Source organism: Lepisosteus platostomus, chromosome 4 (genome assembly GCF_059453375.1).
Source record: "Lepisosteus platostomus isolate fLepPlt1 chromosome 4, fLepPlt1.hap1, whole genome shotgun sequence".
NCBI lineage: Eukaryota > Metazoa > Chordata > Actinopteri > Semionotiformes > Lepisosteidae > Lepisosteus > Lepisosteus platostomus.
In genome coordinates this window covers 508,170-522,977 of record NC_142614.1, presented here as the reverse complement: position 1 = coordinate 522,977, position 14,808 = coordinate 508,170, and the positions used below count along the sequence as shown (strand labels likewise).

Here is a 14,808-nt window from a genome sequence, read left to right as displayed (position 1 = left end):
TGGGTTGCCAGTTGTGAGTTGCAGGGTGATATGGCTGCTGGCAGATACATTCTAAATGAGGAAGAATGGAGTGATTCTAATAGTATAAATCTCCTAGGCAGAAGGCAGGTTGTGCCTGACAGGCCAGAAATTGTTGAATTTGTTAATTCAGTTCTGGGCTCTGTCATTTTCCAGCTGTTGTCAGGATTACACCAGAAGTGAGCAGTGCTGACCATGTAGCCTGGGTTTCCTCAGTGTACTGTGTAACTGTTTCACCCCATGACTGACCAGAAGCTTGTGAACATGGCTGTGTTGTCAGTGAGAACTGCATCAGTGCTCTGTAGAATGCCTAGCTCTGCTGTTGGTGTTCTGGGATTGCAGTGCCAGCAGGAGCAGGAAGCATGCTTGTGCACTCTTCATGCCCTCTGTGGTGTGATACGAGGTTGGAGAGATGAGCTGTTTAGAAAGTGTTTGTTTCAAATTGGCGCATGGAGTTCGGTTTGCATAGGAAGTGTCCTATTACAGTGATTCACTCCTGGTCCTGGAGGGTCACAATCCACTATGTAATATAGGTAACTTGTAGTTGTCATTAAATGAAACAGCAGTAATATAGACCAGTTAGGTGAATCTCTGAATTAGATAAAGTCCTTAAAGTAGAAGACCTGGCAATCCTCCAGGACCAGCAGTATAGAGTATATAAGGGACCTGTAGGAATTCACAACGTTGACCACAAGGGCTCAAATCCGCACTGTAAGAAAAAACAGCTAGAATATCTGTTATATTACAGGCTTTGAAAACATTGAATACATGCGCTGAGAACAATTCAACAATTCAACAGTTTCAAAGAGATTTCAAGTGGTGAGCTGGCAGCAGAAATGAATAACAGAATTGGCTTGTTTGCAATTGAAGGTTAGGGCTTTGGCGTGGTGAAAAACTAATCTGTATTCAAGTGTGTTGTGCTGAACACTGCAAGGTCTGTGTGACAGGGCATTTCAGAACAGTGATGGAGTCAGGAAGCTTACTGCCTGACAACAGATATTCCTTTTTCATACACTGGATGAAACTCTACCTAAGGTAACCTTCAAAGCTCTCTTTGTCCCTTTTCTGAATGTCTGAAAGACAAGGGGTATGTGTCTAGCACGGAAAGATGTTACACATGATACACATGTTAAAAAAGAGGGTCTTTCTCTGAGAATCTGCCTGAGACCAGCCTCAGCATCATTCCTGGCAAAGTTGAATTTTGTTAAAGTTGAAATGGAAAAGTAAAAAAAATAAAGTGGATTTTATCTGGAAGGGAAGAAAATGTAAGGAAAGTAATGGATCTTTCCAGCAGAATGGTCTGAACCGGGTGGTGAGCTCATGTCGCAGCATGTACAGGCCCTCTGGAGATCTGGCTCTTACTGAGAGGGATCAGCACTCATCATGCTCTCATTCAGTCAGAAAAAGATTAGCAGTGAAGTATCATTTTCAAGCTCAGACACATAGCCTTTCAGTTTTTACTTTCTATTCCAGGCTAAATACCCCCAGTGTACCAGATACCAGATAGAACAGTAAGCCCATGTTTCTACAACATACAAAGGCTCCATGTTTGGTGACACTGCAACAAGGGATGTTCTGTGGGCTCTGTCAGGTACTGCAAAGGTGTGAACAAGAGCTCAGCATATTTGAATACCTGCCTGGACCCCAAGAGTTTAAGACTCTTTTCAAAACAAAAAAAAATCCCCTTCATGCAAACAGATTCCCTGAACATGCAAATAAGCAAAAGACAGCGCAGGAATTCATCAGGGATGCAAACCAAACACAGCCAGGTTACCGTTAGTTTCTCTCCACTGACAAGGCTAGAACTAATGGTTTTGAATCAGTGATGAGAAAGTAAAAAGTAATATTTAGGCTTTAAAAGGTTTTAAATTGATTTTTTAAAGTGGAACCAATGACTAAATTTTTTTCTGAAAAGCTAAAAATGGCTTTGTGACCTGATCAGTTTCCACTCCACATTTGATTAATATTAATCATCATCATCATTATTATTATAATTGCAACACTGATGTGCATGTATGAAGGTTTATCATGGCTTCTGACACAAGTTCCTGGACTTCAGTGCCGACATGAGCAGCTGATGAAACAACAGGCACTGGGAAGGTGACACTCTGTGGCTCTTCACCAAACATCTGAACTGGACTGAGCGGAGAGGAAGGAGCAGTGGAAGAAAAGGAGAGGAAGAAGTGTTCCAGGCACATGGTCTCATATAACTGGGGTCTTCCCTTTTAAATCCAAGCACTGAAACTGTACAGGAACTGGAAATTCAGCCACAGCCTGATAAGGCGATGTCTGCAGTGTTATCATTAGCCGGCTGTGACAGGGGTGAATTCCACAACAGAGATTATGCACAGCTGACTTCACTTCCTCTCTCCCCTGAGAGAGCTCACTGCTCCGGTTTTAGCTTTCCCAGGAACAAACAGAGGCACTCTTATCATGGTGGCAATACCCATATCTCCATCAAAATAACAGCTGTAGCAAAACTCTTCCACAGAGAGAACTAGGCCTGAGGGCTGCCATCAGCTGAAAAGAAATCGATGTGTAAATAGAGCTGTTTCTGCTGCCAACCAGGGATGCACTGAGGGGTGAAAACTGTGGCCACAGGAAAGTGAACAGAGGAGGAGCTGCATCAGTTCCCTCTCATTCTAAGGCATCACTTTCCAGGACATTTCCAAGACTTGTATACAAACTTTTTAGCCACAACATACACGACACAACAATTATTATTTTGAAAATTTCTTTTTGCTTAAATATGATTCATTACGATGGTCTTCTTAGTGTGAACACATACTGTACTCAATCTCAGGGCAGAGAACCTTCTGGGGGATCGTGCTCACAATGATTGACCATAAAAAGCTAATAAGTCACAGCAGTTAGTCAATAACCTCATTAAAAATGCAGTTAAACCAGAGTTAATATTAGTATTATTATAATAATATAAGAGTAATATTATTTCTTCAAATGCTGACATACTGTAGGAAATACTCTAAAAGATGATACAAAAACAACTTATCCATAAACCACTTTGTAGGATGGCCAGTTTTCACTGTTTGAATTGAAATTTTAAATATTAAAAAATACAAGGTTACAGTTGAGGTTGATGTTGAATTTAATGGAATATACTGTATAAATTCCAAACATGCAAAAATAGATGTCATGTTTAACATCAGTGTTTAACTAATCAAAGGTTCATAAACATTTACAGTAAATAGAGCAGAGTGAGGAATTTTATTGTAAATGTATGCTGTAAGATGGCAAAATTGATACAAGATTTACTTTTGTTCTGATACAGTATGACTGTCCAGTTAATATATTACACAAGGCTTGTATGAAATCATTACATTTACAGTTGATAATCTTTTAGATCTGTGAGATCACCAGCACATTACCCACGCCTTGCCTGCGCGTCACCTTAATGTTCTGCACTTTTTAAATTTATTTTCTGGTCTCTTAGGTCTTTTGTTAGTCCCCACTCTGGGAGGCCTGCACAGTCTTCTCTTTCTTCGTTCTTCTCGCTGGGTTTCACTCACTCAGATCTTCACTCAGATCTACAGTATTCCTTAAAACAATCAGGTACTGGAGTATTCAACCCGACTCACTCCATGTCGCATAATTACTCATTATCTTCACTTTGTTAATCATTATTCCACTCAATTAACTCTGCTCTTTCCAGGTGTTCACTCTCCAGTGCCCTCTATAGGGGCTGATCCTGCTGGGCCAGGGACACCTCTCTGTCTTCATCAATAACCGCGTGACTCAGCAGCAGCCGAACAAAGGCCAGTTCCTCACGGAACCAGCTCTTCCCCCTCATGTGGAATCTCACCCGTCTGGGTGCCAGCTGTCCAATTAGATATGTTTCATTTTGACCTGGTTCTTCCCCCTTAATAAGTGTCTTTCTTCTAATGCCACCTCTTACTGCCTCACAAGGATTTTAATTGTCACTGGTCTAAAAATCTACTGTACATTGGTATCTAAGCAAGTTTAAGCTAGTTACTTTTAACTCCCACTAATGGGGACAAGGAAGTCTGAGAAGGACAAATAGACATTAACCTTTGGTTGTCTAAAAGTCAGTGACCTGCCAATTTGCCAGTTTTCATCAAGTTATTAAAGGTCTGATTACACACCTCCGTGAGCACTGTGGGGCTCACAGAAATCAAGAATTTGAAATTATCACTGGAAAACATTAAATGTGAAGCACATGATAGCTGGTGTTTCAAGGAAGTTTGGAAGCAGTTCTAGAACTGAGAACAAAGGTTCCTACCAGCAACTGTAGAAATGGTCCTGTCTAGTTCTGGATGTAAGATCCAATTTCAACTGAAAGGTAGTGGGATTATTTCAAGAAAATATTACAAAATGTAAATGCGTAATTAACCACAACAAGAACACAATTTAAAAAAGCAGAGATAACAAAATGTGGCTTGCAGAAAACTAGGCAAAACCTAAACCTAACAGTAACTGCTGAAGGTGTAGGAGACCTGCCAGCCCTGGGATCAGTCAATATTTCGAGAGGAGAGGAGAAATATGGAATAACTAGAAACTCCCGTCCACAACACTACTAAATCAGACACCAAGAGCACGTGAAACATCCACCCAATAAAGTGAAAGAGCTTCCCTTCAACAGAGAATGTGAATTATAGGTTATGACATTTGCCGCTTTTTTGTGCTCTTCCTGCTCAAATCAGCACCAGAAACACATCTCAAAACGGGCAAACCAGACTACAGGGAGAGGCGATGAGAGGTGGAGGTGCGTCTGTACTCTGAGATTTCCTAGACTCCAGAACTGAGACCCAAAAGAACAGAGTGGGAGTGGTCTTCCAGCACACATTTCCATGAACGAAAAGGCAGCCATCACATCTGGTTTGACAGCCGGGCACAAATCTAGTATGTCATGTGAGGTTAGTCTTGGGTCAGTGAACAAGCCAATTTAATACTGACAAACAGGACTTCAGACATTCTGTGCAATGCACAGAGCTTAGTGTCAGAGTCAACAAAATGTGTAAAGCATTCTGTGTTGACAGGTTCTGAATGTCTGAGAGTTGATGGGAAAATTAAAGACCTACAGTAGCTGATCTTTTTCAAATTCGGTATGCTACCCAGTGACTGTTTTGCTGTACAAATATTTTTGTCTTAATGATAGCAGCAGGGTGACGCACATATCCATTAAAACTGAAAAAAGTCAATTTTTTGAACGCATGCTAGTCATCATTAAAATGTTGATGACTATGATTAAAATATGATTAAAATATCTCAAGACAGTAGAGGCTACATCATGTTTGCATCAGTGGTGTTAACCACTGCAGCACAGCTCAGACAGTACTGCTCAAAATACTTCAGAGCTTATTTAACTCCACACACAGTGGTGATCATCTAGGAGGTGATCAGAATGGCAAATTAATGCATGATAATGTTGAATTGGTGAATGTGTCTAAGATCATAAAAAAAGTCATTCTGATTTGATTTTTTTTCTTTCTCAGCATCACTGCAGAATCAGTTAACACTTGACTGTAGACTTTTCCTGCACAGTGAGAGACAAGTAAATATTGAATATAACATTACGAAAGAAAATAAAAAAACTGGGTTGATTATTTTTTAGTTTTTTTAAAGATTTTTAAGTTTTGGAAACTAATTCATCAATCTTTTAGATAATTTACACACATGGCTGATTTATTTTCACATCTTACAAGGGTTGGTCTGATTTCTGAAAGGATTCATTTTGGAAACACACATGTAACATTTATTTTAACTGTGCTTTACAAAGCTAAAATAATAAGAGACGGAAGCTGACCAAGGAACCTGTGTGAATGGGATACTGCCATGTCCCAAGACCGGTTAAGGCTGGTTTTCCTGTTGCTATGGGCTACACTTCCTGAAAGTAACCTCAACATCAAGGTGAACTGTGAGTAAATGAGATGGGGTCTCATTTGATTTAAAGGTGTGCCTGTGTCAGGCCATGCACAAGGCTGGTGAAACTCCCTATATTGTGGTGTTCCCTCAAATAAAGAAAAAACACAATACAAAAACTTTGAGTTTCACTCTTTGTAATCAGAAAAAAATAAATACTTTCTAGAACAGAGAAGCTCTGAGGATCTATTGAGAAAAAAAGAATGAAGACTTCGTGACTTTCCAAGCTTTGCCCTATAGCGCAAAAATGACCACTTTCTGAAAATCTGCAAAGGTACTTGGTACAAACAACAGGAAAAAGTAAAACAGGATTTGTGTCTCATTAAACTAAAGTTTTATATACAGTAATTAATCTTTTAATAATTTATAATATAACAAAATTATTGGTGTCCAAAAAGAGCTGCATGTTTTTTACTACAGCAAAACAAAAACTTTAAACAGCAACGTCTCAAATGGTAATTTTCAAGAAATTATGATTGGAAGAACACACTGAAGAAAAGGCTTAAGATCTGTTTTTATGTCAATATTTGAGAGAAGTGTGTGTTCAATATGGGTGAGTATAGGGAGTGTTTAGGAACGTGCAAGTTCAGAGTAGTTCGGGCTGGTTAGAATTGACTGCTTCAAGACATGCCTGGTTACGCAAGGAGGCAGCCCTGCCTGAAGGCCTGCAGAGATCACAGAGTCCTGGTGTTCAGCATTCCCTGGGGGTGCTGCAGATCATGCCTGAAAAACTGCTCCTGTGCCACAAGAGCCAGGAAGTGAAGGCAATTTCCTCGCCTTCATTCTCACAGACAACAATGAAGCAGCTATTGCGGACAACACACCAATGAAAACTCATCAGGGACAGCCCTCTCCGGCAAACTGGAAAAGTGCCTGTACAACAGGCTTCTGTTCTCACTGCTGCATTTCTGTTTTTTACACAATTCCAACAGAAATAGAAAAATAGGAAATGCAGGCAAGTGTTTTCTTGATTTATTTTAAGAACTTTAGTTTCTGAAGCAGTTATTTGAGATACTCTACGAAGGGAAAAGGCAAAAACCTTTGTCATTCCCGAGAACGAATGAGACACACTGGTGAAAGGTTTATGGGAATTCCTATATCTACTACCACAGTCTCTGGGTTCACAAACCCAGCTGCTCTAAAGGAGCACAAAACAGCTAAGATACAAGTTCCTGACCTCATACACAGGTAATGAAGACAATGATCTTTTCACATTGCTTCATAAAGTTTCAAAAATGGACTGTTATATAATATTGGAAAGTGGACAAAAGCTCCAAGCTCTGACACTATTCATTCTGATGCCCAGTACAGACCCTACTGTTCTATCGTTGAGCACAGAACTTTGCTTTGATCATTTCATTACATATCTACAATATATAGTGTATGCTACTTGAGAATGCGATTAATGCCCTTTCTATGCTTAGCAAGTTATATATGATCAAACTAGACTCTTATCAAGATGTATACTGTTTAAAACTCTGGTTAATAATATCAGGGTTGAAGTAGCCTCAGAAGGATGGCAAATATCAAGGGCAAACAGAAGAGAAGCCAGTCAGGTGACTCTAGAAATGTATTTTCTGTGTTTCAAGACTGCATTCCACTGTTTAACTGCTGACTAAAGAAACGCCCAAAACAAAGCATCTGCACTGATCTCGGTGGATGTTTACAAGAGTGTTTCGATTGCCTCATGTCATTCACGCTAAGGTTGGTGATGCACATGAATTAATGTGAATTGGAAAGTGTTATGAATTGTTTAGTGTTATTATGTCACTTAACATAGAAACACTGCCTGCTGCACTAACACAGAACAATATTTTCTTTGAAAGAAGTAGTTTGCTTTTTTGGCATAAGAACACATAAGAAAAAATGCAGTTATCACATTATAAAAAGTAGTCTGCTCCTGTTTACAGGAAAAATCAATTTCTGAACTACCAAAAAGTGGACAGGCTTACTTCACAAACAATGAAACAAGGGCATCCCTTGTCAGTCTGTCTTAAGCAGTAACAGGGCTTAGAGAAAATGTCCCATGGACTAATAATACAGGCTAGTGGAGACACATTGATTTTCCAGCTTTTGGCTCTAGGGGAAAAACCTGCACCTCATTTTCACAAAGCATTCCAACAGGAGACATCACAGACGTACAAAATATAATGGTTTTCCTCATTAACATACTGTCAAAATTAAAAAATGGGGGTAGAAAATATGAGTATGATTTCTGCATTACAAATCAAAAACTTTGAATGTGTCAAACAAAAATACTGCACAAAACTAAAATAAATAAACATGCTTCACTATAATCAGTGATTCCTTACCTTTACTGCTGTGCTGCATCACACTTTATAGTGTACATCTCACCATAATAACACTGTCAACATATCTAAAAAAATACATTGTGTGACGAAGGACAAACCTTTTATGCTAAATTTCCAAAGCACTCAAGTCACCATGAATCATAGCACAGGCATACCCACTGCTATGCATAAACTGTGATCTGGTCCAATATCTGGTCCAATACTGAACAGGCTGTCCAATACAACAGGCAGACATGCCCAGACAGTCCTATTTTAAAGGGCAATTATACAGGTGAGCCCACAACCTGCAGCCCCTTCACGACGATGCTCTGTCAGTGACACAAAATAGAGAGATGTAGAAACACATTCTCTGCCAGAGAATGTTAGGTTAGGCTGTAAACCTAACCAGCAGTCTCTAAAACAGGCGCCAAGGTAGGATAAATAATTGTTTAGTGCCTTTCCAGATAAAGGGTTATACAATTAAGGATATTTACTATGGGTATTTTATATATAAATATTTATATTTATTCTGGGCGAGCTTTTCTTTTATTGTTTCTTTATAAAGTCTTCGTGTAAAAGACACTGTGCTCTACTGCTCACTAACAAACATGTCTCCCATAAGTTTGCTAAATTCCAATCACAGCCACACTAAATTGTTTCTGGGTTATTCAGATGCTGTTTTCTGGGGGAGCAGGGGCAGAGCTGATCAACACTTCCCACAGGAGAGCAGTGACTCTCTGTTTTGACTGACCTGCACTCTAGGGAAATAAAATAAAGTCACTCATTCACCTGGTGAGCGAGAGACATGGACCATTGTGTACACACCCTGCCATTTAGAAAGGCACTAAAAGTCCTCTTCAGTCTCCAGACACTTCACCCCTCCTGGTGTGCCTGTCCTATGAAGTGCGTTCTGCAGCTATACACACAGAATAAAGAGATTCTTACCTTCTGGTCCACTATAGAGCAGGCCATCTGCTTGACATAGGCCAGGTCAGCGGACTGGGGCAGTAGGACAGATTCCCGGGTCAAGCCAATCTGAATAATGAAGGAGACTCCGGCTGGGGACGGGGTAACAGGGGACATGAGCCCCCCGGGTCCCATAGCTGTCCCAAAGTCAGGAGGTGGGAATCCTGGAGGTGTGTTCCCTTGTGAGCCCATCATTGCCAATCCCAGGGAAGAAGATCCTGCTCCGGCACTGATGTACACCTGGCTCGAAGGGAGCGAGGTAGAGGACAGGCAGAGACTGGCGGGTGCGTTCATCATCTTCCTTCTGGTGTCACACCTGGATGGAGGGGGCTTGCACAGGGAGAGACAGATCAGGGGATGGAAGCTTGGGGGAGGCTCACAAATACAGCCAGGAGCTGGTCTAGGCTCCCCCTGTACTCAGAAAAGCCCCTTCCCTCCTCTTCTTTAGTCAGTCAGCTTGTAATGTCAGTCAGACAGTCGTACTTCTCCTTCTTATGGAAATCAAGAGCGGCAATGCAAAACGCCCACCCCCCCCTCCTCCTGTCCCTAACCAGCTGCCCCCTGCTCCAAGGCGCGAGGAAGTAAATCCTGATCCTGTCGGACAGAGAGTTAACTGTCCCGTTCATGCAGGGCTACAAAATGGCCTCCTTTGTGGTAGAGCAGGAAACTGTTGAGGAGTGAGCCTGGTTTAGCTTGCTTTACAAGTAGTGCTCTGTTTCAGTTTCTCACAGAAGTGTGTGTCTGCATGTTCGTGTGTGTGTGCCTCCCTCCCCTCTCTCTGCCTACTTCTGTTACTTTCTGAACTTTGTCAGACCTGAGGAGGAAGTCTCCTGACTGGCAGGCCCCTGGGCCAATTGCTAGGAGGTGCAGGAAAGCTCTGACGTCACTGCAAGCCGTCCTCTCCACACCCCCTCCTGCTTCAGCCTGTGTGTGCGCACACATGCGTCTCGTCTCTGTGAGCTAGCCTGCTGTTTGTTTCTTTTTGCTTTCCTGTGTAGAACTTGTGCCTCTTTCCCTCTGCCTTGTCCTGCTAGTGGCTGGGATGAATCCTGTTTTCTATCTGTTGGCTCGTCCCAGACTGCAGCAGCTCTCTCAGAACACCCAGAGCTCCTCTCGCTCAGGAACCAGCCATCCCACTGCTTTTCACTACAGGAAAGACATACCAGACACCTATTAACCAGATCCCCTTGCTATCTCTCCACTTCCAAGAAAAAATGTTTCTGAAAAATAAGGAGGCAACGCAGAACAGCAAAGTAAATATGCATATTGTTAATGTATTACTGTATTCCAAAACAAACTAAAATCACTTTCTTCCCCAGTCCTTATTTGGAAAGCTATTGTCACCTCTTTTACATAATGTGATCCTTTTCCTGACCAAGCAATGTGCTTTAAAATTATTTTGGCTCTGTCTCTTCTGACATAACTTAGCTGTTAGTTTTAACCAAAGAAAGTGAGCTGAGAATAACCTGCCTTCCCTTTAATGTCTAATCAAACAGAGTTAGGACTTTGGACAGCTTGGACAATTCTTCAGAGTGACAGTAGTTTATGAGACAAAATTTAACATACTGTAAATTAAGATGTTACAGTGACTAGGGTACAACTGCTGCTTCACTTCAGAAGCTCTCTGAGTGAGATGCAACATCTATGCCTGGGACTGGAACCCTCTAAGCTCCTTCGGTTTAGTGCCTTGACCAGCCACCCTCTTCAGAGCTCTGGCTGAATGAGACCCAGAAGGGTAACTGCTGTCCTGAAGCGGGATGGAGCTCCGGTTCTAGTGTAAAAAGCAAGAGCTGAGAAAGAAAAGATCGATGTGCCAGATCTTTTCTACATTAACCTAAACAATTCTAGAAAAAAAAAACATGCATTCCACTTTTCCATGGGCGGTTACAGCTCATAAAATCCGGTCTCAGGAACACTTGTGTTTCTAAAAACAGGAAGCATTCCACTTTGTTTGCAAGAAAATAGAATGTGCTTGGGCAATTACCATGGAAACATGGACATGAATGGCTAAGTTAATTGCATGACTTAAGGACATTGCTAAATTAACATTGCCCTTATCACCGCGCCAAAACAAATCCATCAAAAACGAGAATGTTCCACACTCTGGGAACATCGCAATCAAGTCTCATTATGGGTGCTGGATCTGTGGGTCACTGCGAGTTTCAACAACTCACACTCTCAGTGGCTTAATCATTAAAAATCTGGTGCTGCTGCTATTCTGTTCTCATGACTTTCAACACAGGCTAATAAAAGTTCCCTATTTCCCTATTTTTTGTGTTTGAAGAGTACAACCACTTTAAACAGACTAATTAGCTATTTATTTTCCCTCAGAATACAGTAGGAAAGTTGTCTTTTGTTTTTAATAGATATAGATTTGGTCATTTATACCCAAAACAATGATTTGAATTGGCTACATTACTCTGCTCTCCTCCCCACTGATAGCTGATGTGTGGTGAGCGTTCTGGCGCACTATGGCTGCCGTCGCATCATCCAGGTGGATGCTGCACATTGGTGGTGGTGGAGGGGAGTCCCCATTACCTGTAAAGCGCTTTGAGTGGAGTGTCCAGAAAAGCGCTATAGAAGTGTAAGCAATTATTATTATTATTATTATTTACCTTTCTGAGTAATAAATATTGTATATTGAATTAAATTAATGCTTCTGCCATCCTTCTAGGGTTATAAGACACTAATCCATCCTAGTTAAATGTTCAAGTGAAATTCAGGAACTTATTTAGTATGGCTGCCAAGAGCCCACTGCCCCCCTGCTACTGTAATCAAGGGGTACCTTGATTGCTCTGCTTTAAGTATTTTGGAATGTTACTCCAATTAATTAGCAATATGACAAAAAGGAGCTCCAAATGACCAGACCACCAGCATCCCAAGCTGAAATACAACACCCCAACTCTCTGTAGGACGTGGGCACCAGAGGTCCTCTCTGTGATCAGCAGACATCTGTGAAGAGACACTTCATGTGCGCTTGCTGTCCAAGCTACACACAGAGCCTGGTCCTGCCGCAGGTCTGCCTTGCTGATTCTGTAACTCATTTTAACGGTCAGAGAGTTCTCCTTGGACAAAAATGTGCTGAATGCAAAACTGTTACATTGGTAGATGAGAAATTCAAGCATAATATCTAAATATGGGCTTCTACTGCTGCCAGTGGCAGTTTTGTGCCTGACATTAGACATTTCAAACATTCTTCAATTGACTAAAATATGCACTTCACTGCTGTCTAACCAAGGGAAAAATGAGAAACCGCTCTTCAAAGAAGGTCCTGTTTCTTTTGTTAGTAGTGTTTGACAATTTGCAAATAGTGAGAGGAGCTAAAATACTAATAAAATGAAAAGGATAGTTAATGTAGTGTCCTGCCTCATTAAAATGAGCAAGCGGTACTCTAAAGTTACAACTGTCACAAAACATTGTAAAGCACAAAAATGAAGTTGGACAAACAGATCCTTTGCTTGACCACTGTGAACCCACTGCAGACATTTCCACTGACTTGATGTTGCTGCCAGCAAAGAGATCCACTAAAGGAGCAGTAGATGGTGTTCCCACTTGCCCAGGTGTAAGTGTCACAGCGGACCTCTGCAGCTTGGCTGTGTGAAGAGGTGAGAGCTCTCCATGAGATGTAGACTTCTGACATTTAAAGAGAATGAACCCCCTCATTTTCAGTACCTACTGTCAATCAAGCACCCTAATTACTTTGGAATTCAGACTATAACAAATAAACAAACCTTATTTTAAGCTATAAAATCAGGTCCAAATGTAATGTGGAACAGGACAAATAACAAGGAACAGGATAAATAAAAATATTTGAAACATTCCTGGACATTCCATCTATGAGCTCAATGCACCAGTTTTAACCACAAAGTGTTTATTTCTAAAGAATTCACATCACTATAGAGTGACAAGTCAGCATCTACCAAAAGTGAGTAGCATTATTACTGAAAAGTATTCTCAATTTTATATTTTGCTGCCCAAAACAGGATGCTACTGTTGTATCCTTGAACAAAGTACTTCAGATTGTATCAATAAAGCTATATAAATACAAATGCACACTTCTTTAGATACAACTAAGAACTAAAGAAACAAGATGGAGCGAACACCCACACCTCCTTTATAATTAATCTTATAATAGCAGCACTGCAACAGCCACCCAAAATTAAATTGTCTTGTATGTTTCACATGTATATCTGCACCAATGTCGCCATCTAGTGGTAGATTTGAGCTAAGAAATTATTTTTAGAAGAGTCCAAGTCACACATCTTAGCTTAAGGGTCAGGGAAAATCTTTCGTTTTTTAATTTTATTATTGGGAGGGATCCAACAGAACAGAAAACTTTAAGAAGTAAAGCTGCTTTCCAAGCTAATAAGCATTGTGTCCATCACTAGAAAACAGCTTATGTCTGTTAAAGGTTTTAACCCAAAGTTCAACCAGGGAACACAGAATTTAGCGCAAGACAGCCCCCTTCAGATGTCACAGTGCATCACAGACCCATGGGGACTATTAAGAGACGCTGACTGACCCAACCAGCAAGTTTTTGGAAAGAGAGAGGAAACTAGAGCACCCAGAGGAAACCCATGTGAGAACATGGAGAACATAGTTACTGTTACTCGGGACTTGGGACTGTTACTCGGCAGCAGAGGACTTTTAGCAACAGACTGCTCCAGCTACGGTGTTCAAGGGAACGTTTCCGCAGGTCTTTCCTCCCGACGGCTGTCAGGGTGTATAACACTGCCCTAGACTAGGACTGTTAGCTCTTCATTTGCTCGTCTATGGACAGCATGTTGCTCCATTATACTTTTAGGACAATCAATCTGTAAAAACCTATGCACATTTTGCACATATTCTATTGTTTTTACAGTGACTATGATCATCATATTTTGCACACACCTATGTAGTTATTTTTATTTATTTTGCACAATTGTTAATCTATTCTGATGTCTGTTTTTGCTTGTCTTGGGCTGGACTGCTGTAACACATCAATTTCCCTTCGGGATCAACAAAGTCTTATCTATCTATACCAGGTCTAATTGGTAGGTAGGTGCCCTAATCCAGAATTGAACCCAGGCTTCAGGAACCCGGTTACCCCCCCATAGATGCTGAATTCACCCCCCGGTGAATTCAGGTAAAATGTCAATTTGGATAACTTGACACCAGGGACATCAAGAGGCAGACAGAAGAGGTATGTTTCTGTATAATGTGTTTTATCCCTCAGTGATGGCTGAAGTGGCAGCACAGTATAACACAAATTTAATTCAAACTTGAGGTAAACAAATTTTGAGAATCAGTGGTCTGTGGTTGTGAGTATTAAATTAAAACACTCTGGTATCTTCTCCTTTCTTTTTCTTCAGGTGTAAGGACTTGGAATGAAATCCCAAAGAAAACAAGCTCAATATTTAATAGTAACAGGTGTTCCCAGCAAGCAGCACTTTGGATACATGTGTATTCCCAGCCCAGCCGATGAATGTGCCCCAAGGAAGATTGCACTGCATGGTGAAAGACATGTCGGGATATGAACTGTGAATAGAGAGAAATACACAGGAATATTTATTTTACACCCTTAGCAACATGTCGCGTATGAAGCCAATTGAACCCCATAATGAAACGCATTGTTCAGCAACTCCGCAAACTGCGG

At 41.0% G+C, this 14,808-nt stretch overlaps 1 protein-coding gene across 1 annotated transcript in view; it reads right to left on the bottom strand.

Moving 5' to 3' along the window:
- Nucleotides 1-10,319, bottom strand: part of prkd2 (protein kinase D2) — a 40,355-nt gene extending 30,036 nt beyond the window's left edge. The window contains exon 1 of the mRNA XM_088627278.1: nucleotides 9,153-10,319. Within this exon, the coding sequence (XP_088483404.1) occupies nucleotides 9,153-9,470 (318 nt within the window). The 5' untranslated portion in view covers nucleotides 9,471-10,319. The remainder of the gene's footprint in view (nucleotides 1-9,152) is intronic.
- Nucleotides 10,320-14,808: the final 4,489 nt, after the last annotated feature.